The 27673-nt window shown below is 40.7% G+C and overlaps 2 protein-coding genes across 10 annotated transcripts in view; one reads left to right on the top strand and one right to left on the bottom strand.

Moving 5' to 3' along the window:
- Nucleotides 1-27673, bottom strand: part of MCPH1 (microcephalin 1) — a 238755-nt gene that overhangs the window by 114891 nt on the left and 96191 nt on the right. Inside the window, exon 14 of one of the 8 annotated variants that reach the window (XM_021941981.2) lies at nt 16900-18409. The exons of the other annotated variants lie outside the window; for them this stretch is intronic. Within the exon in view, the coding sequence (XP_021797673.2) occupies nt 18362-18409 (48 nt within the window). The 3' untranslated portion in view covers nt 16900-18361. Of the gene's footprint in view, nt 1-16899; nt 18410-27673 lie in introns of those variants that run through there. 8 annotated transcript variants of the gene reach the window in all.
- The window catches only part of ANGPT2 (angiopoietin 2), a 63795-nt gene that overhangs the window by 30586 nt on the left and 5536 nt on the right, over nt 1-27673 (top strand). The window contains exons 2-8 of one of the 2 annotated variants that reach the window (XM_009212468.4): nt 1320-1475; nt 6190-6311; nt 12018-12250; nt 13453-13583; nt 18676-18777; nt 19699-19865; nt 24512-24642. In XM_009212468.4, coding sequence (XP_009210732.1) covers nt 1320-1475; nt 6190-6311; nt 12018-12250; nt 13453-13583; nt 18676-18777; nt 19699-19865; nt 24512-24642 — 1042 coding nt within the window. The remainder of the gene's footprint in view (nt 1-1319; nt 1476-6189; nt 6312-12017; nt 12251-13452; nt 13584-18675; nt 18778-19698; nt 19866-24511; nt 24643-27673) is intronic. The other variant, XM_003902388.5, reaches the window with a different exon arrangement.

The following is a 27673-nucleotide window of genomic DNA, read 5'->3' as shown; positions in this document are numbered from 1 at the left end:
GGGGGAAATCATGTCTGATGACTGACTCCACAAATGGTTTCTCTATAAAGAATTTCAAGTTTTTAAAGGAAGGCACCAGAATCGGTTTTATAATAATCTTTCAATTATTCAATGTAATAAAAAATGTTTGTTATACTAAGTGAAAAGGAAGAAAACATGCTTTCTGCACTCATGAGCTTATACTTTAGATCAGTGAATGGAACAATGGTTCCCATCATTAGATTATTTAAAAAAAAAAAAAGAAGAAGAAAGGAAATTAAATGTTAAGTATCTGGAGTTACATATATACAATGACTTTAAAAGCATAGCTTAACTCCTCTTGAAGACACTCCTCTGACCAACCAGAAACTCTGTTTTACATATGAGGAAATTAGGGTCCCAAAAGGTTAAGCAACTTTCCTAGAACCAAGGCTATAAAGCAGAGGGCAGGCTTCCCTGGCTCCAAGCCCAAAGGCTCTTCCCACGTACTGAGTTGTCTTGCAGTTATACATAATTATATAATTTTACTGCCATAGACAGGGATAGCTATACCAATGGCGGTGAAATAAGCTTCCTCCTTCTCTTGTGTTTCAGTGAATGCTAAAATCAGTCAGCATGATCATCATCCTTAGTAACTGAGGGAGAAAAGAACCAGCCCATGGCACGTTAGGTGATAAATGGGCCAAGGTGGGATTAAAAGTTTGCTTGATACATGAAATGACAAAATTGTGAAAAATGCATACACGTTAGGAAAAATTTAATAAGTTGAATGAACTTAATAAGGAGGAAGGTGGGGAAGATCCCACAGAATGTGGAACTGAGTGGTGATTCTGTAGGTTAAGAGGTGCTCCTCTCCTTATACACTGTCTTAGAGCATCTTCTCAAGTCTATGTGGAGAAAACAAAAGTCTAGAATGTGAGAGAAATAGTGATGTTTCTTTGTATCAAATTATCATTTCCTGCACTGCATGGTCAGAGTTGCAGCTGGGTGGGAGAGACACAACCCCACAGTGGCAGCACCCAGCAGTCAGTGGCTGCCCTCACCACCCTCTGTGCCCGCCACGACATGAACTTCTAGGGGAACGCAGAAGCAACCAGTAGCCTGTCTCCCTCCTTTACGTGATGTGACTAAGTTGCCAGATTTTGCATCAGAATAAAATCACACTGTATTTTCCTGCTAATGATTAAAAAAAAAAGCAAGATTCCAAAAGGAAGGCAAGGTAAAAGTCTTTTAATAGATTTTTTTTTTTTTTTAAAGATAGGGAAGACATGACAAATACTTAGGAATCAGGTTTCCGGTCATTTGACTAATGACTGCCTTCTAACACTGTTCTTTTCTAGCTTGAGAATTATATCCAGGACAACATGAAAAAAGAAATGGTAGAGATACAGCAGAACGCAGTACAGAACCAGACGGCTGTGATGATAGAAATAGGGACGAACCTGTTGAACCAAACGGCGGAGCAAACGCGGAAGTTAACTGATGTGGAAGCCCAAGTAAGTAATGCCACATACAGCACACGGTGTCCCCGCAGCTAGAGACTAGCACTTGGTCACGTCAGGAGCTTCCTCAATGAAGGATGAGAAACTAAAGAAAGCACCACCAAAGGAGAAAAGGAATGAACTGATAAAAAATTAAGGATGTATGGCTGGTTATGAATTTAAAATCAGTAAATGTTTTTGTTTTTCATACTGAGGTTAAATTTCATGTGTTCTATCTACTGAAGACATCTGAGTCATTTTCATGCCACGCATCCCTGACTGCTGCAAGAGGAATACCCGCTCTGTCTCCCTGGTGCTTTCTGGACTCTGGGGATCATTTTCCATTTCTAAGTCCTAAAGTCTTTGAACATTTGAGAAACGAAAAGCACTGAGGCAGAGAGCTAGAAACTCTGGCCTTAAATCTAACTCTTGAGTTAAGATAAAACCTGAATCTCAACCGATAACACAACCTGCAGAATGAGTTTATGGAGAAGGAGACGAGTGGGACAGTGAGAGGCGTCCGGCCACAGAAAAGATGGTGTATGCCCGAGCAAGAGCCTGGAGCGCTGCCACGGCTTCAGGTCCGCCACCAACCAAATAAATGCATCACAACAAGGCACTCACCTTTTCTGGGCCTCAAATAAGATAAAGGACTGGGCCAGACAAGTGATTGCTAAGTTCTCTTTCCACTGAGATTCTATGAGTTAGTGATTAATAGTAACAGAAAGAAGACTATGAAATAGTAAACTTGTGGCCAGGTGCAGTGGCTCATGTCTGTAATCCCAGCAGTTTGGGAGGCCAAGACAGGTGGATCACCTCAGGTCAGGAGTTCGACACCAGCCTGGCCAACATGGCGAAATCCTGTCTCTACTAAAAAATACAAAAAAATTAGCCAGGCGTGGTGGCGGGCATCTGCAATCGCAGCTACTTGGGAGGCTGAGGCAGGAGAATTCTTTGAACCCAAGAGGCAGAGATTGCAGTGAGTTGAGATCGTGCCACTGCACTCCAGCCTGGGCAACAGAGTGAGACTCCAACTCAAAAAAGAAAGCGAGAGAGAGAGAGAGAGAGAGAGAGAGAGATTGAGGGAGGGAGGGAGGGAGGGAGGAAGGAACGAAGGAACAAAGGAACGAACTAGTAAAATAACAGCAAAATAGGAACATTTCAAAAGAAGAAAATTCACCCAGAGTCATGCTAAACGACGTACAACATGTGACCCAGCGAACAGCCGGGGTGGGAAAGGGAAAAGCTGCTATTAGCAGCACAAATGCAGATGCTCCAAGTTCAAGGCCGTGGTCGTGACTCTCGGCGGCCAAGCCCGCTTTCTGACTCCTCATCCTGGCTTCTTTACAGGCTTTTGAAGTTAGTGTCTTCCCACTCTGGGCTATAAGGAATGCTTTTTTAAAAAAGAGCAGATTTAAGTGAAACCATCCCCACTCCATATTATTCCTATATGCTACCTCAGCTAAAAGGATCAAGAAATGCTAGACGTCAGCTAGGAGAGGACATGAGAGGGGAGATGCCATCAGCCCCGCCACTCTGGTGAGACCCATTCTAGAAGGGCACAGCTGTTCTTTCATTGTCTTCCTAAAAAATCACTGGATGAGGTAAGAGAAAACAGTAGCAAAATGATAGACAAACGAAAGACTTCTAGATAAGAGCATAGAATAACAAATTACTTGATTACCAGGCCTTTCCACAATATCAGAACAGTTCAGGAAAAACAGACATAAATATTTTACATAATGGATCATAAGGTACTAAAAAGTTAATCCTAGGAAGTCATAAAAATTAAAGATTTAAAAGTCAATATATCAATATACATCTACAATCAATTATTATTAGGTTGGACCAAAAGTAACCGGAGTTTTTGCCATTACTTTGTTTTTTTGAGATGGAGTCTCACTCTGTTGCCCAGGTTGGAGTGCAGTGGTGTGATCTCGGCTTACTGCAACCTCTGCCTCCCGAGTTTAAGCAATTCTCATGCCTCAGCCTCCCGAGTAGCTGGGATTACAGGTGCCCGCCACCACGGCCGGCTAATTTTTTGTATTTTTAGTAGAGACAGGGTTTCACCATGTTGGCCAACTGGTCTCAAACTCCTGACCTCAGGTCATCCATTCGCCTTGGCCTCCCAAACTGCTGGGATTATAGGCGTCAGCCACCATGCCTGGCCACTATTACTTACAATGGCAAAATTGCACCAACCTATTAAAATAAATTAGCAATGATTAAGTCATTTGGCCCACCTTTTGTTAGTAAGACTGATGGGCAATTTAATAGCTCATCCAAAAAATGTCCCATAAGCATTTAAAAAATATAACATTTCTTATATTTTAAAATAATAGTTAGATCCAAGCATGGGAGCTTGGCAAAAATTTTAAAAAGTAAAATAAAATAATAGTAATAAAAAGGTGTTAGGACAGAGCAGCAATGCAAACCTTGCTGCATCCTATAGAGGTCAGAGACTTCATAGCATTTAATGTGCTTGTGTTGGGTCACGTGATTTAAAAAATGCCTATTGTGAAACTAGATATCATGTTATCCAGGATTATAGGAAAATAAGAAAACAGATGGAAAGTAAACGGCTTTTCCATGTAAAGCCCAACTGAACACATGAAAATGGCGGAGCCAGCTGGGCGCGCTTGCTCAGATCTATAATCCCAGCACTTTGGGAGGCCAAGGTGGGTGGATCGCTTGAGCTCAGGAGTTCAAGACCAGCCTGAGCAATAAACCCTATCTCTACCAAAAATACAGAAATACAAAAAAAAAAAAAAAAAAAAAAAATTAGGTGGGCGTGCTGGTGTGCACTGTAGTCCCTGTTCCGTGGGAGGTTTAGTGAGGCACAAGAATTGCTTGAGCCTGGGAGGCAGAGTCTGTAGTAAATGGAGATGGTGCCACCACACTCCAGCCTGGGCAACAGAGTGAGACCCTGTCTCAAAAAAACGGCTGAGCTTAAGGAAGGCCACAAAGAGACTGAATTATGTACCCACTCCGTTTGAAGGCATTTGCTGAGCAGTTACTGATTTTGTGAAATAGACTTAAATTCAAATATGAAAATTTCTGATTAGAAGCAAGGTTCTCCAAGCCCATCAGAATGAGAGACGATCGAATTGAGCATGATGGGTGGCTAGAGGTCTCATATCTTAAACGGAATGGCAGATCATTAGCTGGCCTAGGTAATTTAGAGAGTCCCCTGCAGATGGAGGCCTTCAGGCTGGTCCAGCGGTTTGATGCTCTCCAGAAAAGTGATGTGAAAAACAGTTACGATTACTATTAGGCCAATCACGACTTATATGCCATCCTTCCCTGCCTCCCCACCAAATTTTACTCATTTTATAACCCTTATGAATTAAATAGGAGACACAATTTTCCAGTTCCTTTTAGAAATAACCAACATAGAATGTTTGGACCCAAAGAAGACACAGGCCAAATCTATATTCCAGGTGTTAATACTGAAACCCAAACAAAACCTTACGCTGGCCAAGGATTTTATTCTCACAGAAGACTTTTCGTGATAAGAACTAAACCAGCTCTAAGGATAAGCCCATCCCTGAAAGCCATGCTGCGGCCCAGCCAAGGCTCCTGGAAATGACATAAAGACACCAGCTAACAATGATTCTTTCAAGGTCCCCGGTTCCTTGGCAACAATGCTGACTGACATTTGCATGTGCTATCACATCCGGAATAAGCATGACACGGAGGAAGTGAGTAATCGATTCTTCCTGCCGAGGGGCAGCCAGGAGCTAGAGAATCCATGGGACAGTGGCACTGGTCATGCCACACAGTAGGTCACAAAAGCCCGCACAGCAAGGCTGAGGCTCTGCTTCATACTGATGCTATATGGCTTCGACTGGTTCAAACAAATTTTAAAACAGGAAAGAGAAATGGCAAGAAGAAATAAAAGTCTAAATAAGTGGTGACAAATGAGGAAATGCCAGGCTAAAAAATTATCTATATCTTCATATAATGGAAGCATGTGACTTCCAATCTCTCTGTCTACTGACAAATACATATGAGAATAGCATTTTGTTTTCAGCAAAGGGAAAATACTTTTGACCTATGAAATATGACCATTTTATACTCCTACCTGTCTCATTGTGTAAAATAGAATATGGCAGACTAGAAAAATAACATTCATTATTTGACACAAACCCCATTGTCCAGAACTACTAACCATTTTTCAAAATAGAGACATAACGGCCAGGTGCAGTGGATAATGCCTGTAATCCCAGCACTTTGGGAGGCTGAGGCAGGTGAATCACTTGAAGTCAGGAGTTCGAGACCAGCCTGGGCAACATCGTGAAACCCCATCTGTACCAAAAATATAAAAAATTAGCCGGGTACAGTGGTATGCACCTGTAATCCCAGCTACTGGGGAGACTGAGGCAGGAGAATCGCTTGAACCCGGGAGGTGGAGGTTGCAGTGAGCCAAGATCATGCCACAGCACTCCAGCCTGGGCAATGGAGCGAGACTCTATCTCAAAATAAATAAATAAATAAATAAAAAATAGAGACATGTAAGGAAAAGAGTAAAAAGGTTTAACACACTGAGATGTGATCTAAGACACTGAGCCTTTTCTGAAAATGAAAAATATGCCAAAATAAGATACTTGGGTTAATAAATAATGTTTTGGTTATGTTTCCTCTAGCTTGGGTACTTTAATGAAAAGGAAGTTAGAAAGTTAAATTAATTAAAACATAATTAATAGGAACTTCATTTTGTTACATTTAGGTATTAAATCAGACCACAAGACTTGAACTTCAGCTCTTGGAACACTCTCTCTCGACAAACAAATTGGAAAAACAGATTTTGGACCAGACCAGTGAAATAAACAAATTGCAAGATAAGAACAGGTAATAACAGTACTAAAACATTTATAGTTCAGAATCGTACACTTTCCAGATACGAAAGTCAGTCTCAAATGATGAATTATCAGAATGCTGAGTTTCTTCATGTCTAGTGTAAGGGTCAGAAACCTCATGAGGGAGGAGAAGGGAGAGGGCTTGGAGAAAATTCTTGCACAGGCACAGATCTCCTAACACAGTCCTGGATTTTACCTTTCATTCTCTGGCCCCTTAAAGATCCTCTTACAGTAATCCTCCAAACCCTGCCTCAGTATTATACATGCTAATCTATTTTTAAAATATAGCTAGTGTTGTGGAGTGAAAGGCCCACTGGCCCAAGCATTTTATTTCAGTATTAACTTGACCAAGATCCTTTGCCCTTGGGGACTTAGCTTCGTTCAATGCAGAATGATCCACAGTATGAACGCTACACTTATACCAACGCACATTTTATGATCCAATGCTTCCTCTTCGAACACATGATAAAGTAAAACCAAAAATTATTATTAAACATGATTATATTAATATTTAAATGAAATATAGCAAAATCTCAAGATCAACAACAGAAAAAAAATTGTAGGTGATAGGTGGGGACTGTTTTCATAGGTCTGTTCCACTTGGGACATAAGAGGATAATTTTACGCACATACCTGGCGTGCCTATTTCCCTGTTTTTAATCAAGACATGTATATACAACATGGAACATGGCTATAACAATATATCCTATTTGACAATTTAAACAATTCTTTATTCTTAACCAAAAATGATAAACTTCTTGTTCAATAATTATTCTTTACTGTTAATCAAGAACTAAGCTGAAATAATTCTTTCTGTTCTTTGGATATCAAGTTTAAGTCATTATTGATTTAGGGTTTTGAAAAGCAAATCGATTTTTAAAATTCAAATATTTTTCTTTCATGTTTCAGATTTCTCCTCTACAAAGAGTAAATGAACATTTGAGACCAATCATTGAGATATAACAATCCGGCTAATTTCATTTTCTTTTCTGTTTTTCTTTTGAGACAAGGTCTCACTCTGGTTGCCCTGGCTGGAGTGCAGTCGTGCCATCTCAGCTTACTGCATCCTCCATCTCCTGGGCTCAGGTGATTCTCCCATGTCAGCCTCCTGAGTAGCTGGGACTACAGGCATGTGTCACACACCCAGCTGATTTTCTGTATTTTTTTTTTTTTTTAGTAGAGATGAGGTTTTGCCATGTTGCCCAGGCTGGTCTCAAACTCCTGAATTCAAGCAGTCTGCCCGCGGCAGCCTCCTAAAGTGCTGGGATTACAGGCGTGAGCCACCGTACCCGGCCTCATTTTCTTAAAATAGTTTTACTTAGTAATGTTCTCTCCAACATGCTGCAGTGATTCCCGGAACACATGGGAGCTGGAGATTACTTTTCTCTTGCCTGTTATACAGTGATGTTCGTGACAAACCTAGGATATGTCCAGTTTGTAGAACATACCCTAATACTGAATACTGTTTCCCCAATTGGGTTTCAAATTTAGCACGCCACAATGTGAAAACTACCAATTTGGGTCAATTATGTCCCCCAAACATCATCTTTGCAAATATTTGTCCAATCATATTGACTTTCAACTATGCCTGTAGGAAGAATAAGCTTTTTCTCACAGCTGTAGAAACCATATTCTCTTTCATCACAGATACAAAATGAAATAAAAAGGTTTTTTTCATCAACAGCTATAAATAATTAAAAAAGAAAATAGTGTTGATGATTTTACAGGTATATGAGTTCTGCATGCTGTGTTTTCTCCCTTAAATTCTGATTGGCCTATGATTTTATTTGCAAGAATATCATTACAAAAATATGCAAATGGTATTTCACATTGGACAAACCACATTTTAAATAATCTTTTATAATTCCCCAAAAGAGCAATTGCTTTCTTTATAAAATAGATTCCAGCCAGGCACAGTGGCTCATGCCTGTAATGCCAGCACTTTGGGAAGCCAAACTGGTAGGATTTCTTGAGGCCAGGAGTTTGAGACCAGCCAGGGCAACATAATGAGAACTCATTTCTACAAAAAATAAAAAAATTAGCCAGGTGTGGTGGCACACACCTGTAATCCCTCCTATTTGGGTGGCTGAGGCAGGCGGATCACTTGAGCCCAGGAGTTTGATACCAACCTGGGCAACAAAGAGAGACCCCCATCTCTCCAAAATTACATCCTGATTTACAATGATCAGGGGGCTGGAATACATTTAAGAGCTACAACTGAATATCTAATAATAATTATTAATACTGATTGTTATTGCTTATGGGTGAAACATGTAATGGGTAGGCAGTTCCTTGGCTGGTTAATATTGTTTGCAGGGTTAAAGGTTCAGAAAACGTTACTGTCAAAAAAAGGTGGATTTACAGATCATTTGAACTAAAAGGGGCCTGAGAGGTCATCAAATCGAATGCCTTCATTTTACATAGAGCTTTATTTAGATAGATATGCACCGAGACAGACATGCCTCTGAGGTCCACAGCAGGGTGGCTGCCCATGTGACACAGGCAGCCATGTGCAGAGGTGGGATTCCCAGCCCAAGGCTCCCTCCTTTCACCTGAAGGTGCTCATGACACCAAAGGTGACTTCTCACGGTCTCCATTTTCTCTTCAGTGAAACCGTGACCTTCATATGTATTCCCTGTGATAACTTCTATTTACAGAACTTACATGGCCACAAGGGTAGTTTTTCCTCAAGGGAGAGATTAATAGCCTCGTCTTTTTAGCTTGATGATGTGAAGACCATCAAAACATCTAAATTTCCACAGTCTTAAGACTATGGTTCATAATGCTTTCATTTCTTGATTTTTCTCCAAAACCCTAAAAAACACCTTGTACATGGTAGGTGTTCAGTACTTCTCTGTTAAAGATAAACGGAAGGTAAGACATGATCTGAACCCAACTATCACTCAGTGAAACGTGCCTGTCAATTTCACATGCTTTTGGTTCCTAGGAAAGTAAGTGCGAAGTGATTCCAGAGGCTTTAGATAATTCACAGTAGTGTTAAATGGCCGGTTCAAGGTTTCTTTATCAACTAAGTGGGAAAATAATTTTTCTCTGCTCTTCATATGCCTTTTCGGAAAAGCTAGTGAAATGTATAGAACATTTCACTGGCTTCTAATGTGACATTAACAGAAGCTGTGATAACTTGTTAGTAGCCAGAACATAATTCTGAAACATAAAGATGCCATCATTGATATATTTCATTATTAAATAAGAGAGCTGACTTATACCAGACTCCAAAAAAGGGAATATGAGGTCTCCTTCCTTTAAAACAAAACCTTGCAATGTGCAAATTCGTGTGTAATAAACTTTATATTGGAAGGAAAATGTCAGAGAGAGGAATTTGACATCTGGTCACTGTTTTACTATTTTTAAAAGTGTCTATATTTTGAAAGCTTTATTTACTGGCCTTGTACAAACAAAGTGAAGATACTGAAACATGTTTAGTTGCTGCTTTTCCCGCAGTGATCACAGAAAGCCTCTTTAGGTGCTGAATAATGTAGTGTCAGGCTATCCAATTTTCCTCTTCTATCTTATTTAAAAAAAAGAAAAAAATGCCCGCCAGGCACGGTGGCTCACGCCTGTAATCCCAGTACTTTGGGAGGCCAAGGTGGACGTCTCAGGAAGTCAGGAGTTCGAGACCAGCCTGGCCAACATAATGAAACCACATCTCTACTAAAAATACAGAAAATTAGCTGGACCTGGTAGCGCGCCTGTAATCCTAACTACTTGGGGGGCTGAAGCAGGAGAACTGTTTGAACCTGTGAGGTGGAGGTTGCAGCCAGCCGAGATTGTGCCACTGCACAACAGCCCAGGCAACAGTGCGAGACTGTCTCAAAAAAAACCAAAAAAGAACCTGCCAAGTACCTTGACTATGTATGTCTTTGAGTTGGCTCCTGGGAAACAGTTAACATTCTTAAATACATGGCCTCTACTCTCTTGGATTTGTTTCCTCTGGCTTAATGGACAGGAACTACTTTTAGTTTAAAAGTGGTATGCTCTTCATTGAACATATTTATAGTAACGTATGTTTATGAGTTGAAATTAGAAAGGCAAACTATATAACCATTAATAAAATATCTTAGGACTTACATGGCATAATTTTACCAGCTCTCTAAATAATGTTTAAAAAGCTTTTCGGCCAGGCGCAGTGGCTCATGCCTGTAATCCCAGCACTTTGGGAGGCAGAGGCAGGCAGATCACAAGGTCGGGAGATCGAGACTATCCTGGCTAACATGGTGAAAGCCTGTCTCTACTAAAAATACAAAAAATTAGCCTGGCATGGTGACATGCGCCTGTAGTCCCAGCTACTTGGGAGACCGAGGCAGGAAAATCACTTGAACCCGGGAGGTGGAGGTTGCAGTGAGCCGAGATGGCACCCTTGCACTCCAGTCTGGGTGACAGAGCGAGACTCCATCTCAAAAAAAAGGAAAAAAAAAAAAGCTTTCCAAGGGCCCGGCTCACATGTTAACTGTTAGGTGTTAAGTACATGCGATAGTGCTGGCTAGATTTTTTAGAGAAGGAAAGGGGCCACATTAAAAGAAGGAGAGAAGCAGATTTCAGAGTCAGAAAGTTCTGGGACTGGATTCTGCCCCTGCCACCTGCTGTGTGTGACTTTAGGGATGTGATTCATTGTCTCTACGTTTCTTTTTTTTTTTTGAGACAATGTCTCGCTCTGTCGCCCAAACTGGACTACAATGGCATAATCTCAGCTCACTGCAACTCCACCTCCCGGGTTCAAGCAGTTCTCCTGCCTCAGCCTCCCGAGTAGCTGGGATTACATTCATGCACCACCACACTTGGCTAATGTTTCTATTTTTAGTAGAGACAGGGTTTCTCCATGCTGGCCAGCCTGGTCTCGAGCTCCTAGCCTCAAGTGATCCACCTGCCTCAGCCTCCCAAAGTGCTGGGATTACAGGCGTGAGCGACTGAGCCCGGCCCTCAATGTCTCTAAGTTTCAATTTCCTCATTGGAAATGGGGATAATAATGTTAATATTAATTTTAACAAACATCCATTGAGTGTTACTATGTGGCAGGAGCTAGTCTAAGTATTTACATTTTAAAACTCATTTGTTCCTCAGACCAACCCCATGACCTAAGTAATATCCTAATTTACAGGTGAGGACATTAATGCATAGGATGACTAAGTAAACTGTTCCAAGTCACAGGCTGGTAAGCCAGGACTTGAGTCTGAGAGAAGTATTCACCTCCTGATGAAGGAGTATTTCTCACATAGCATTAAGTGCTATTATTATCATTAGGATTAATATTAAAATATAAATAGTTTAGGAGACAGCTAATATCCTACCCAAGGGTCCAGCCCCGTTGAAACTCTGCCTTCTCAAAAAAGCACGTCATGAGCACTAAGCTTGAAAGAGCAGCACCCTTCTTCTGAACGCTTGGCATCTAATACACGTATCACCTCTGTCCCACCTATCCTGGGCCAGATGGGTACCTTTTCTTGTGTGTATGCATAAGTCTGCATGTACATACATACATGCTTATATGTTTACATATATACACACATTTATATATCTAATCTTCTCAGCAAGTTTCAGAGATTCCTTAGGGCTCTGGTAACATCTTATTACTTTATAACCACCACAATATCTTAACAGAGTGCCTTGGAGAAGCAGAAATTCAATAAATAAAAAATATTTCATTAGAATAGCCTTCACTAACAATTCTTTTCCCTACAAGTTTCCTAGAAAAGAAGGTGCTAGCTATGGAAGACAAGCACATCATCCAACTACAGTCAATCAAAGAAGAGAAAGATCAGCTGCAGGTGTTAGTATCCAAGCAAAATTCCATCATCGAAGAACTAGAAAAAAAAATAGTGACTGCCACGGTGAATAATTCAGTTCTTCAAAAGCAGCAACATGATCTCATGGAGACAGTTAATAACTTACTGACTATGATGTCCACATCAAACTGTAAGTTTACATATCATGTTTTCTTCAGCTTTAAAAACCTTTAGTCAGTAAAACTCTCAAAAGACTAAAAAATTTATCTTTCAGAAAAGGCACTATTTCTCATATATTTCATGTGAAATATCTACCAATTAAAATGAAGGAAGAAGAGAAGGGGAAATATATGTTATACTAATTATTATGAAGGAAACACCCCAAACATACTTTGGATTCATAGCAGTAAAGAGCCTACTTTTAGTTAGTTCCATCACTAATTAGAAAGATAAGACTGGGAAAATTACTAAACCACAGTGGATATTAATTTATTTAGGTTTTACTTGGGAAAAATAATATCAGACCCATGGGATGGCAATTAAGATTAAATGAGATAATACTCCCAGTGAGTGGCATAAACTGGCACTTAAGAGATACTAGTTCCCTTATCTTGCCAGGTTCTTAAGCACATTTTGCCTTCCTTATTATTGTTTTACTTTGCAGCTTCTCTTACATATTGGAGGGAAGGGCCAGGTGTGGTGGTTCATGCCTGTAATTCCAGCACTTTGGGAGGCTGAGGCAGGAAGATCACTTGAGGTCAGGAGTTCAAGACCAGCCTGGCCAACATGGTGAAACACAGTCTCTACTAAAAATACAAAAATTAGCTGGGCGTGGTGGTGGGCACCTGCAATCCCAGCTACTCGGGAGGCTGAGGCAGGAGAATCACTTAAACCTGGGAGAGAGGAGGTTGCAGTGAGCTGAGATTGTGCCACTGTACCGCACTATGTCCTCAGTGGGATAATGGCCTGAAGGGACAGGCAATGGGGTCGTGATACAGATAACAGTGTTTAGGGACATTCTTTTTAAATTCTTCCATGCTAAGTTTACCCTATTCTGTTCAAGATGAAAGATCTTCAAAAAGTAATAATTTAATTTATGTGACTGTGAAGTATTTTCATTACATATAATTGATGATCAACAAAGGAAGTTTGCATTATTTGAAGTATTTTAATTACATGGAATTAATGACCAAAAAGTAAGTGTTAATCTTTTTGGAATTAATAAGAAAACAGTCTGAAAGCAAACTTTCTAGAAAGGTTAAAAAAGTGGCACAGCCTTTTGCTTACTTAAGAATTCCAAAGTAATAAAACTCTCCAAACGATTGGGTCTTGAAATAACAAGTCTTTGTCTTTTCGTGAACTCCGTTTAAATGCCTTACTATTTTTTAAAAGCAGCTAAGGACCCCACTGTTGCTAAAGAAGAACAAATCAGCTTCAGAGACTGCGCTGAAGTGTTCAAATCAGGACACACCACGAATGGCATCTACACGTTAACACTCCCCAACTCTACAGAAGAGATCAAGGTGAGGTGTTCGTCTCCCCTTACTGACTCCCTGGCTCTAGGCAGGCCGCTTTAGAGAGTGAGGAACCAAAGAACAGAAGTCTCTCCCCAAAGATCTTCCCTGCCCCACACAGTACAAAGCCATAGTTACTGGGCAGCCACCTCACCTAGAGCGCTCGCCACGGGCTCTAAGTTCCGTTGCTGTGCGGGAAATACAGACGCTGCATATGAATGACATAGAACTGTCCATCTTATCTTCGGCAAGAAATATGTTCTCCTTGTATTTTGCTTGAATAACGCATACTGTCAGCTGTTTTTCCTGAGGTGTCAGACTCATTTCATTAATTTTAAAGAAAGTATCTTCCAAAAACTGAAGTTCGAATAACCATAGAGCATCACCCATAGAGGTTTCATGAAATTAGTAATTTCTATTGCCATGCCAAACTCATTTTTCAGTGATATGAGTGTTCTTTTTCATGAGTGACTGCATGGTGACTTGTACAGTTTGCTACCACTGCCCTGCCTCACGTGAGGATGGCAGTTTTACCCACCGTGGTTTTTGCTCTAGCTGAGCAGACGCTAACACAGTGCCACAGACCAGCGGTGTCAGCATCGTGAAAACAGTTTCAACCAGTGGACTTGCTGACATGGTCTCGGGGACACGCAGGATTCTGAGGTCCACACCATGAGAACCTCTGGGGCAGGCAATTCTAACCTCATCTAACGCAGTCTGGAAGACTCGAAACACACCATAAAGACAGCGTTCATTTTCTTCTCAAGCAGGGAGTTCGCTTCAAGGCATATGTTCAATTATTGCTTGTAAAGTGAGTAGACTGCAGGTACTCACGACAGGCAAAGCCACAACACAGCTTACCTCAGTCATTCCTAGTTCTGCAGCCTCACTCAGAGAGCCTATCTCCTGAAGGTGTTTTGGGAGATACTGAATTTTAGATGAGAAAAAAAAAAAAAAATCACTTTTGGAGAATATTTCAATGTGGCTTCTCTTAAACATTTGATAGAGCAGAATGATATTACATGAGAATCAGTGTGGTGAAGGGTTATGCAACTACTGGATAACTGTATATATTAAATGTCTATAAATACATTTGCATATAAATATAAAAGCAGCTACATATTGAACCAACACAAATAACTACAGAGAATACACTGGATACTGTACCCAAATGGAAATTTTTGAGGCTTTTGGAAGTATTATCTCTTTAAACTGAGTATTATCCTAAGTATTTAACACAGTATCAAAGAAAAACACTTTAAAAATACAAGCATTAGGGTTTTAAAGACCTGGAAGTTGAAACAGTAACATGTATCTTGATTATGAATGGAAAAGATAAATACTGTGCTATTCAACATAATGCTTTCCAAAGAAACCTTTCTAATTCATTCATGCTATGTTAGATCAACCCTGAAAATTAGTTAATGTCCCTAATGCTGTAGAAGCAATTCAACAGGGAAGGAAGGGAACAAACTCACAAACAACACAGTCTGCTGCAGATGAGAAGGCAATGAACAGACTCTAGGCTAAGCCTTTCAATCTCTTTTGCTATGTGGTTTTCATGACAAGTCTGTGCATGCCATTGTCTGTCACCAGATGTTGCCATGTTCTTGGCCTAGGGTACAGGAGTGTCAAGAGGGGGGACAGAGTTTGCGTGTGAAATGGGGATGCCATGGACACCGATGCAGAGGGACAGCCGCTAACCGTGCAGCCCCATCACGTTGTTGCATCTAAGTTTCTCAGCCTAAGTGCAAGCTTCCCACCCCAGTGCACTGTCCCACCCCACGGCCCCCAGAATGACTGAAATATTCTGCAGAAAGAGGAAAATACGTAGTACTCTGGGATTATATGAGCCTCAGGTCATGGTTGGAAACTTTAGGATTTCTATTGCCTTTAAACACTTGCTATAAGAGAAACTCATTTCCTCAGCAGGGAACAGTAAGCTTTCAAAACCTCAATTTTCTCATCTTGAAAATAAATGTTGTCAATTGTTACCTCTAAATTCCCTTCCTGACTTAAGACTCCATAACTCACAATCTGATCTGGGGAGAGATACATAGGCTTGGATGTAAATTCTGGCTCTGCCATTTGTGGCTCTGGGCAAGTCATTTAACCTTTCTGAGAGCTCAGTTTCCCCATCTGTAACACCACAATGATACCCTCAACCTTGGGGGTTGTGACAACACAGGGACAGCCCCTGGGGTAGAACTTGGGACAGGAAATGGGAGTGGTCACCATTTTCACTGCCTTCGAAGACTACCAGAAAATTTCTCTGCCTGGCAGGGGACCCGATTCTGCCCTGGTTTATCTAATTCAAGAAAAGAATGTTCAATTGGTCTTTGAGCAGATCTTTTCCTAAAAGGCCAATATATTGCAGCTTTAGTTTTGAAAAATTCATTAGGTTCTTGTACAAGAGAGAGACTGCCAGATGACATGTATCAAAAGCATGTATGCTTTTGCTAGAAACATGGTTATTTCCTTCCCTAAATTTCACAGGACACCTGACTCCTAATGTTTGTCTCTATGTTTGCTATTTAACCCGTCACTTAATCATTGCCTCAGAGTTGAAGCAAGTCAAGTATTATTTGCTGAAAAACATCAAGCTTTATAGAAAGATATCAGGTTCCTGCACCATGCAGCAGCGGACAGATCAAAAATATTAACTGCCCTTAGATTTGTTGTAATTGGAGTGGTAAGGTCTTGGGAAGTATCTGAGGACTTCTGTTTTTCTGATCCTGATATAATCAATTTCAGCACTTTTATTCAGTATCTTCTGGCTGGGTGGATAACTATTTGAACACTATCTTTCTCTGCAAGTTTTATAGTCCAATTAACCATAATACTCCAGTTTTTATAAATCCTCTGTTCTTTTTTCTAAAAACCTGGATGAAGTACTAAGAAAGTGTTCTAATAACCTTATCATCATCACTAATGGAATCAAAGCGAATACTGATATGGCTCAAATCATTTACGTGCTGGCAGTGACTCTTAGACATTTGAGAGTCTTGCCTCTGACTTCCATAACAAGATAAACTTGTTCTCTGAACAAGACAGAACATGTATTTAAGTATTGGTAACTTCATAGCAGTGATTTTGACACTGAAGAATCAAATATTCTTGGAGCAAGGATAGGCTCACCAAGAACCATATCAATGCTTTCAACCCAAGGGCATACCATTTAGGATACAGAATCAATTTCAATATACGTACATGAATTCTCAAACCAACTTAGCTTATTCAGCTGGTTTATGAAATAGATTTTTAAAAAGACATATTGATAGAAGTGAGCAGCACTGACCATTTTGTTGACCACAGGAAAATAAGAGGCAGTATTATTCATGAACTGATTTAAACTTGGAACTGTGTTGAGGGACTTTTGGCCTATTTACCAAAGGGTCAGGTTTCTCTGTTTTTGGCAGCATTATGTCAGTGGAAAAAAACATAACAGGAATTAAAGAGACCTTATTCAAATCCTATATATCACTTAGTAGGTGAGTAACTGATCAAATTAATCTAACTTTACTAAATCTTTTCTTCTTTCAAAAATGCAGAATTATGATAGTACAGCAGCGTTGTTGTGAGATTATAGATAATATACACAAAATATCTGGCAGAGTGCTTGGATGAGAGTGGTGTGTAGCAATGATAATAATCATAGCAATACAGAGTGATAATAAGGGGTTAGCTTCAGCAGACTGATTTTCTACGTCAGATTAATTTAAAATGAGGAAATACTTTTCTTCTTAATAAATGTAATTTTCATTAATGGCACCTATCTTTCCAAACATGAGCGCCATTGGGGAAGGCAATACGAGCCGGGTGACCTTCCTGGAGAGAGACCAGAACCACGCTGGGGAGAAGTCCCCTGCAGACCAGGCTGTTCCAGGGACAGTTCTCTGGTTCCACTGGCAATGAGGCATCAGGCAGCCACTGCACTTCCTCTGCACCCCTCTTTCCTCATGTAGGAAGTGAAAGAACAGGACTAGCACTCTCTGGGTTCTCTTTCTGCTCTCCTCTCTAGGATTCTAACTCATAAACAGAGAACAGTGCGCACTGAAGCTTACCCTGCCAAATCGCCTCCATTATTCTCAAGAAAACCATGGGGCACAACAAAGGAATAATATTTATAATTGGTTTTGAACCTTAACTTCAATATTTCCTACCTTGTATGTGGCAGAAAATTTATCTTAGTTTCTGGAAAACATGTTTCGTTCTACTGTAATCTTATTATTTAAAACTATTTATGTAATCTTATTTTCAGGGGTTTTTAATTTCATAATAAAACTCCAGCTGAGTTGAAATTGAGCATGCATGCGCTTAGCTTAAGAAAGAATTCTGTGTTCTGGACGAAGTTTAAACCCACAGAGCCAGTTTAAGAGCAGAAATAAAAAGAGTTGCTTAGAGAAAAACTGTGGGCAATGAGCAATGTACAGAGAAGCCTGAAGTCATGCCCTTGAGGCCAAGCTGCTAAGCCAAGCTCAGGTCACACACCTTGCACCAGGACACTGGAGCCTCAAAAGGCCCTTGTGCTCAGAGATGAACCAAAGAATCTGATTAGTATTGCACATAAAGGAAGCCAAAAAGCCCCACGGTATGAGAATGTAACAAGAGTCCTCCAAACCCTATGATCAAAGCGTATCCCCTTCACATAGCTCTCTGCAGAGCTAGCAGGGGCTGGCAATTAATGAAAGGTTTCAAGGCTGTGAACACAAGTCAATGGTTTTCTACAGGATGGAGCTGTGCGGTTCGGGGCCAATCTGCCAAAATGTGCCATTCACGATGAATCTCTAAAAAATAGCAATCTCTGGGCCGGCCATCAGGGTGCGGTCTTTACCCTGGAACAGATGATGACAAGCGAGTCACATTCTCATCAACACTTTATATTATGTTACTGTTTATGTTTCACCATCATTTTAAATCCATCACTTTCAATTTATTTGAAACCATCTTTTTCTTAGACAACCCCGATGCTCTACTCCGTGCCTTGTATCCCAGAGAACCCTCTCGGCCGAGTCCTGTATTCGGGGTCTACATTCCTCCTGCTTCTGCTACGTAAGGGGATGGGGGCTCTGTCACTTATACCCTGCATTTCCGTTTGCAGGCCTACTGTGACATGGAAGCTGGCGGAGGCGGGTGGACAATTATTCAGCGACGTGAGGATGGCAGCGTTGACTTTCAGAGGACTTGGAAAGAATATAAAGTGGTACGGACATTCTTTAAGGCATCAGAAAAGAATTTCCCTTGTGAAAAACAGCTTTCAAGATCTGCAGAACCTTAAACACCAATCCCAAACTAACCAATTACTTTTGACATAGTTTTCTTTTTGGTAGAGACGGGGTTTCATCGTGTTAGCCAGGATGGTCTTGATCTCCTGATCTCGTGATCTACCCGCCTCGGTTTCTCAAAGTGCTGGGATTACAGGCTTTTAAAATTGGTGTTCAAATTAGTTCTTCAAATTGGTGTTTCAGTCTCCCCTTTAAAGAATGGCCAATATAAGGTAAACTGTATCAAAACAAAAGCTGCAGCCAGGCGCGGTGGCTCATGCCTGTAATCCCAGCACTTTGGGAGGCCGAGGCAGGTGGGTCACCTGAGGTCAGGAGTTTGAGACCAGCTGGCCAACATAGAGAAACTCTGTATCTACTAAAAATACAAACCGGGAGGCAGAGGCTGTAGTGAGCCCAGATCATGCCACTGCACTCCAGCCTGCCTGGGTGACAGAGTAAGACTCTCTCTCCAAAGAAAAAGAAAAAAAAAAAAGAAAAAACAAGGCTGCCACTGCTTAGCTTAGTTTTAAAGGTGGGCTCAGCGTTTTTTTGGTAAGCCAACTGTTTCATGGTGCTTCACGTTCCCATGAATGGAACTGTTTATGCTGAGGCTTCTGCTGGTGGCTCCCCAAGTAGTTCTCATTATCCTAATACAAATTATCTTCCAGCAGCAGCTTAGTGTCTAATAACTGACCTGTTTAAAATCCATTTTCTTTTGGGGAGGACCCTGAATTGTCACAGCACAAGAAGTAATTTCTGCTATTTGATAGTTATTCTATGTTAAGTTGACGGACTATCCACTTCAAATATACAAAGAAAAAATTACATGAAGTAATTGAATTTAACCACTTGCATTACAGGGATTTGGTAACCCTTCAGGAGAATATTGGCTGGGAAATGAGTTTGTTTCACAACTGACTAATCAGCAACGCTATGTGCTTAAAATACACCTTAAAGACTGGGAAGGGAACGAGGCTTACTCATTGTATGAACATTTCTATCTCTCAAGTGAAGAACTCAATTATAGGTAAGTAAGTGAGTGGTAACTGAAAGAAAAAATTAAAAGATTTGTGGCCGGGCACGGTGGCTCACGCTTGTAATCCCAGCACTTTGGGAGGCTGAGGCGGGTGGATCACGAGGTCAGGAGATCGAGACCATCCTGGCTAACAAGGTGAAACCCCATCTCTACTAAAAATACAAAAAAATTAGCCAGGAGTGGTGGTGGGCGCCTGTAGTCCCAGCTACTCAGGAGACTGAGGCAGGAGAATGGCGGGAACCTGGGAGGCGGAGCTTGCAGTGAGCCAATATCGTGCCACTGCACTCCGGCCTGGGCCACAGAGCAAGACTCCGTCTCAAAAAAAAAAAAAAAAAAAAAAAGAAAAAAAAATTAAAAGATTTGCTGGGTGACTATTCCAGAAAATGAGAACCACAATGATTTAACCAAGATCTAAATTACTCTTTTATTACCTTAAATGGAAAAACATCTTGTTTCTCAGAATTATTACCTCTTTAAGTTTCTCTGGGTTTAAAATTCTAACTTTGGTTATAACAATATAAAAGAAACTTCATACAAACAGTATTTTGTCCGTTGTGTTTACTGTGTATCTTCAAAGCCTGGAAGAACTCTGCCGGGTAGATAATTGGCTTTCATAGATACTTGTAAAATCAGTGAATGGTAAGTGTTCCCATGATATATCATACAAATAGCATAAATGATGGATACTTGTGACTGTGATGTTTTATTCCAAAAGGTTTCAAAACTTAATCTGTCTTTATGAAATTTAAACACATTCAATTGTGTTCAATCTCAAAGTCAAGATTAGTTGTCAAGTTTAGAGATGGCAGAGTTAGGTGGGATGGTTAGTCAACTCTCCTCTCCTCTACAGGAAACACATCAGATTCACAGCATTCTCTGAGTGTTTGCCTTGTCCTCACCCATTTGGTGGCAATTATCATAAGTAATAGCGTGGGCAACCTTGACCAGGAATTTACTTTCTGCCTCTAAAATGCCATGAGAGTGGAGACAGAGAACAGCAATGGGACTTGACAACTTAGTGTGCAGATAAGTATGGTGAAGCCACATGCACAGTAATGCTGGTACACAAGGCACATAGAGGCACTCTGAAATGTGTGCGCAATGGCAGGGGCAGAGAAGTGAGACTGTGTGCCCAGTGGCACCAACACCAGCCTAAAGGAGTCTAACGAGCACAGACTGGTGGTGCCCGGTGATCACGGAGCACACATTATGAAATACCCGCCTTGAGGTCAGAAATCAGCAAATGAAAGTCAACACAAACATCACAGAAACAGTCATCATCTGACCTACAGTCTTGTCTTCATCTCATTAATGCCCAAGTCAGACACTCTGCTCCACGACCTGAACAGTCTGAAAGCAGACACAACGTTAAAGTCCTTGAGCAGGCTGCCCAGCGGGGGGCTGTAGTGGGCAGCACAGAGAAGTGGCTGAACGTCAAGTTGCCTGAACAACCAACTGAAAACGCTACAATGCCCAGTATGTCCTGTTTTACAAACAGTGAATGGAAATTCAGAAGCATGTTTGAGAAACAGATATACATGGATGTGACTCTTTAAACATCAGTGAAGCATATTCACTATTCTCATTATGGAAAGACCAGGCTCTCCTGGAGAGGTAACGACTGAGACGAATGAGAAGATAGGTGTTTGGGCCTCACAGCAGTTCCAACTGGACTCCAAAGAGATCAAAACTTCAATGAATTTTGAGACACAAGTGGCTGGTCATTGTTTTACCTCCAAGTTAAATATTTTTTCAACTGGCAATAGTTAGGAATCTACAACAGAAGAATTAAAAAAAAAGAAGCACAAAAATTAAGGATTAGGCTGTTTGTATAAGAAGAGTTTTACAAAATGGGTCATTACCCTTGTATGCTGACATTATAAAAATATTTTAAACTGTGATGGTTCTTAACAGATATTTCCTTTAGAAATTCAATCAATTTTTGGATAGGCCATTTGGAAAAACACACACGTTGGTTTAAAGCTTAATTTGCTTGGCAAGATAAAATAGATATTACATCAAAATTATTATCCTATAAAACATGATGCTAGCATGATAAGAGAACTGTGAAGGGACTGAAACTTTTCATAACTGCAAATGCTTGGAGACGCCCATTGTATGCAGCATGTAAGGGATTTTTTTCCGGAAGAAATGTTCTCCAAGTGTGGGAAAACTGGAATATACATGTTATAAGAAATGGATAAATGCATCAGTAGAATTTGATTCTTTCCAGTAAAATTAAAAACTATGTGTACGTTAAACCTTAAAAATTGGTCACTTTTCACACACATTCTGGCAGTTTCATATAACACTGAGGTTTAATTGTTAAATGTTGATGTTACCTCTTTACTCCACTGTCATATAAAATAATCCCTGGCAAAGCTGCAGAGATTGAAAAAAAATCAACCCACACCAGTGTAAAGCAATTTCAAGAACATGGCCATTCTTAATAACCAAATTTTAAAGAAAGCACTTTAAACCAGGGAGCCATAAAAGGACCTAAAATTATACAAAACCTTTCGAACAGAGACTCATAAAAAATAGTATTCTCCCTTATTTTTCTTGCCCCTGGGGAAAATTTAACAAGTTCCATGAGAACTAAACATGTTCAAAGGAGTCAGGAGAGTTAAAAGATAAGCAAGGGAAGTGGTTCGTCTCAATCCTGTCTATGATTAACGGGAAGACAATGGAAAGAAAGTAAAGTGTTTCAAAATCCCAACAAAGATGAGTATTTATGACATTAACACTTTGCAGCAGGCATTTAGAGACTGAGCTATGGCCAGTCTCACTTTTGAAACGTGTAGGAAAATACTGAGACTCACATGTCCAGTCCATGCCTTAGGATGAAGTTTCTAGGGCTGCCTTAATACTGAAGACACTTAGGAGCAACACTTACGGAACTCCACATCACATGGCCTCATCCTCATCTTTTCACAACGTCTTCAATAAACAAACATCTCTGTTTAGGTGTGTACCAGTGTTGAAACATGGCAGAGGGGTTTGCTGCATCTGGTGCAAATCCTACCTCCATGACTTAAGAGTCTGACCTCGGACAAGTTCGTATCTCTGAACCTCAGTGACTTGCAGTGCAAAAATAAAGATGGCGGCCACCACTGCGGGTGGTTGTGAGCATCCAGTGTGCGTGCAGGTGTAAGCACCTGGCCTGGCCTGACCAGCAGGTAAAACTAAAAGAACCTTTTCTCTCTTCTTTGCACTCTTCCAATACAAACTGATAAAAATTATATTATTCCAATGCGGCAGTTAGTAAACATTAGCAGGTTTTACAAAGAAGGGCATCATCTTGGTGCTTCAAGTACACTTCTCCTGCTACCATTGCAGGATTTGCTTTGTAGGCTCCTCGCCTGGGTCTTCGTGTGCCTGTTTCTCCATCGGGATGTGAAGACTCAATGTGCCAACATGGCATACCCCATTACGTGATGCCTGCTCTGATCTGTACTGAACCATCTGCCAAGGGGCTTCTTTGCAGCAGAAACTCCTGAGCATAGTTATGGAAAATTAAAAAAAAAAAAGAAAAGAAAAAACAACCTCAAAACATACTGTCTTCTCCCGTCCCTTATTTGCTCCTTGCTGGTACACAGATGACCAATAATAAGTCGTATTTTTGCAATACAACTTACAATGGTTCAACTTAAGATTTTTCAACTTTACGATGGTGTGAAGGTGATACACATTCAGCAGAAACTACACTTTGAGATTTAAATTTGGATCTTTCCCTGGCTAGTGACATGTGGCATGACGCTCCCTTGTGATGCTGGGCAGCGGCAGCAAGCCACAGCTCCCAGTCAGCCCTACGATCACCAGGGTGAACAACAGACATGGCGTGCACCATGTTACCCAATGGCTCTGCCTGACTGTGGGCTAATGTGGGTGTTCTGAGCACATTTAAGGCAGGCTAGGGCTAAGCTACGATGCTTCAAAGGTCAGGTGTAGTCCACGCATTTTCAATGTACAACATTTTCAACCTTCAATGGGCTTATCAGAACATAGCCCCATGGGAAGTCAGGGATCATCCGTATTGTAAATAGTGTCTAACTTACTCGGACATTTGTTCCTTTCTCAATATCTAACAGTTTAATTACTTTACACTACTATACAGACATGAGGCAATGCAGCCACAAGGATTTATTTTCAGCACCATTCTGTAGATTTCTTCCCCAAACTCAGTGGCCATTCCTTGTCTGCTGCATTCTCCATCCCCCCGGGGTGCCCTGTGGAAAATGATGTTTGAGGTTGCCCAGTTGTGTCAGGACTCTGTCTCTATGGAAGATGACTGGAGACCTGGGAGGAGGACCCTCGTGCTGCATTTCTCTCTCTTCTGTTTATCTGAAAGCAGCAGGAAAATAAATTACAGGGCTCTACAGTCGCTGCTGATAGTTGTGCAAGTGATATGTGTTGAAGGTTTCATGAAAACATCCCTCTTTGCCGAAGGATTTGATGATAAGTTGGTTCCTGTTTATACCAGTGCAAAATATTTTGTCCAGGGTATGCATTAGTCCATTAACGAGTACAGAACATGCTTCTGTAGAATAGCATTCTTCATTACAAAAAATTTTCCACTATGGTAAATCAATGACCCTAGCCAATTAAATTTGTTTTTTCTCTTTGCACGTTTACAGGATTCACCTTAAAGGACTTACAGGGACAGCCGGCAAAATAAGCAGCATCAGTCAACCAGGAAATGATTTTAGCACAAAGGATGCAGACAACGACAAATGTATTTGCAAATGTTCACAAATGCTAACAGGAGGTAGGGATGACTTTCTGTCTTCCTATTTGTATTGGCAAGGAACGATTTCATAGAGGGAAAGGCTGGCAATTTGGACTTCAAATTGTGATTGGTAATGGTGCCCACAATTTCATACGTAGACACACTAGCTTGACATAGATAAATGTGTTTCACTTTTTTTTAGACTAAGTTTTAAGTGAGAATATGATATGGAGCTAGACTTGTCAGCAAGCCAACCGTGTCTCCTCAGGACCTAGCCCTGGCAAGGAGAGGGGATATTTGATTCTTAGCAAGCTCTCCTGGGTTTGTGCTTGCTGGATACTAGAGAGATGGTTTAATTACATTTTGCTTTATTTAAAAAGTTAAAAATTCCAAGTAGCAACCAAAACAGTAATACAGATTATAGAAATATTTCCAAATAATAATTTAATGTTCAAACAAGGAATTTCCAGTTGTCATTTATTATTTATTTATTTTGAGACAGAGTCTCCAGCTGTTTGTTTATTTATTTATTTTGAGACAGAGTCTCACTTTGTTGTCCAGAAGGGAGTGTGATCGCAGCTCACTGCAACCCCTGCCTCCCAGGCTCAAGCAATTCTCCTGCCTCAGCCTCCCCAGTGCTGGGATTATAGGTGCCCACTACTGCAGCGGCTAATTTTGTATTTTTAGTACAGAGAGGGTTTCATCATGTTTGCCAGGTTGGTCTCAAACTGCTGACCTCACGTGATCTGCCCGCCTCAGCCTCCAGAAGTGTTGAGATTACAGGCGTGAGCCACCACACCTGGCCCCAGTTGTTTTTTTTTTTAAAAAGATTTCATTAATATATAGCAAACACCTATAAACACAACGAGTTAACCAACCTCTTTTAGTAAATCAAATTAAAATGAGTGATCTTCTACTTCAAGGCCTTTCTGGTTTTCTACTTTTAGTATCAGACTGCCGTAAAACAGACAATGAAAACCACGCTCATAAGCAAAAGACCACTGTAGTAGTCACTTAAAATGGATGGGTTGGTATTCAGAAACATTTGAGAGTTCAAACATAGGAATCGACTTTTAGAAAATGTTATTTTTCTGGCCTGATGGCTCACGCCTGTAATCCCAGCACTCTGGGAGGCTGAGACGGGCGGATCACCTGAAGTTAGGAGTTCGAGACCAGCCTGGCCAGCACAGTGAAACCCCGTCTCTACTAAAAATACAAAAATTACCCAGGCATGGTGGCAGGTGCCTGTAATCCCAGTTACTCCTACTCAGGAGGCTGAGGCAGCAGAATGGCTTGAACCTGGGAGGCGGAGGTTGCAGTGACCCAAGATCATGCCACTGCATGCCAGCCTGGGGGACAGAGTGAAACTTCATCTCAAAAAAAAAAAAAAAAGAAAAAAAGAAAACGTTATTTTTCTGATTTTTTAAAAGTTTAGAAATTCACTGACAGGAACAAACACTACTACTTAGTAACTGAGACAAGAAAAAAGTCTGACAAATGCTGTCAAGTTAGTTCTTGAAAAACACTGAAAGATTTAAAGTAGCAACAAAACCTCTGCCAACAGTGCAAAATGAATGTAAAGAATAACAGGAAAAATGGGAGGGTTTAACTTCTAGAGAACATAAATTGTGTCTGCAAAAATTAATATGTTACCCACCCAAGAAAACCAAAGGTAAGAACTATGGTCAACATATTTTATAAATGAAAGTTACTACATTAAACAAATGGATGACCCAAGTTATGATGTATTTACACTATAGGAATCATTAAGAGGGCTGGGCGTGCACACTTGTAATCCCAGCACTTTGGGAGGCCAAGGCAGGCGGATCACCTGAGGTCAGGAGTTTGAGACCAGCCTGGCCAACATGGCAAAACCCCATCTCTACTAAAAATACAAAAATTAGCCAGGTGTGGTGGCGCACACCTGCAATCCCAGTTACTCAGAAGGTTGAGGCAGGAGAACTGCTTGAACCCGGGAGACAGAGGTTGCAATGAGCCGAGATCACGCCACTGCACTCCAGCCTGGGCGACAAGAGTGAGACTCTGTCTCAAAAACAAAACAGAACAAAACAAAAAAACAAACAAAACAAAACAAAAAAACAAAACCAAAAAAAAAAACAAAACCCAGCATCATTAACAGTCAAAAGGAGAATTTAGTAATGAAAATAATATGAAATTTGGTAATATTCAAGTCTTTAAATTTCATGCCTTTTATACTGAAAGAATCAGGCCTCATTAAAAAAAAAAAAAAAAAAAGCAATCCTCTGTTTCCTGAGAAAGTATGACTACTATTTGGTAACACAGGTCCTCCCTACTAACCATTATTACACCAATGAGCAAAGCCCTCATACTGATTTTGCAAAAGCTTCTTGTTTCCCTCATCCTGGCACAATCATCCTTTTTAAAGCTGAACAGCAGGGAAAGTGGTCGGGTGGAGGAGCCACAGATACCTAGGGCTTCATTTCCTGTCTGCCCTTCCCCCTACATGCTGGACCCAGCTCTCTCCTTGAGAAGGTTGTGGTTGTTAGACCACCCGTATGTGGTGAGCTTCTCAGGAGAGTAGGAGAATCGCATTAATAACCAAGGAAACAATATATTTACTTACTCAAATCAAGATTTAGGGGCTGAGAATGTAATTGGAAAAGAGACTGAGGAGAGGAAAAACAGTCCAAGAGAGAAAGTGGAGTGGTCTTGCCTGTGAAGGGGTCAAATTCCAGCCAGTGGTCTGGACCATGAATGAACCAGCCTAATGAGCAGCTCCATTTTGCATGGACACCAAGTTCTCTAGTCAGACAAGCTCCAGAAGAGACTGACTTATGAATCTGTCAAAGTGCTGAATATGTGAAGGATTCTGAATAGAACACACAAACTTCCATCCAATCTGCATTCATCTGAATCAAATGAAGTCACTGAGCTGTTACCACCAGGAAAGAATGTAGGAACCTGGATGAAATAACTGGCACTCACAGAGCAAAGTGTAAACACAACATATATATAGAATATATATATTCTATATATAACATATATTATATATTCCATATATAAAGGATATATAGTCTATATATACATA

Source organism: Papio anubis, chromosome 8, assembly GCF_008728515.1.
Source record: "Papio anubis isolate 15944 chromosome 8, Panubis1.0, whole genome shotgun sequence".
NCBI lineage: Eukaryota > Metazoa > Chordata > Mammalia > Primates > Cercopithecidae > Papio > Papio anubis.
Note: the sequence above shows the minus strand (reverse complement) of the source record. Positions and strands in the feature narration are given on the sequence as shown.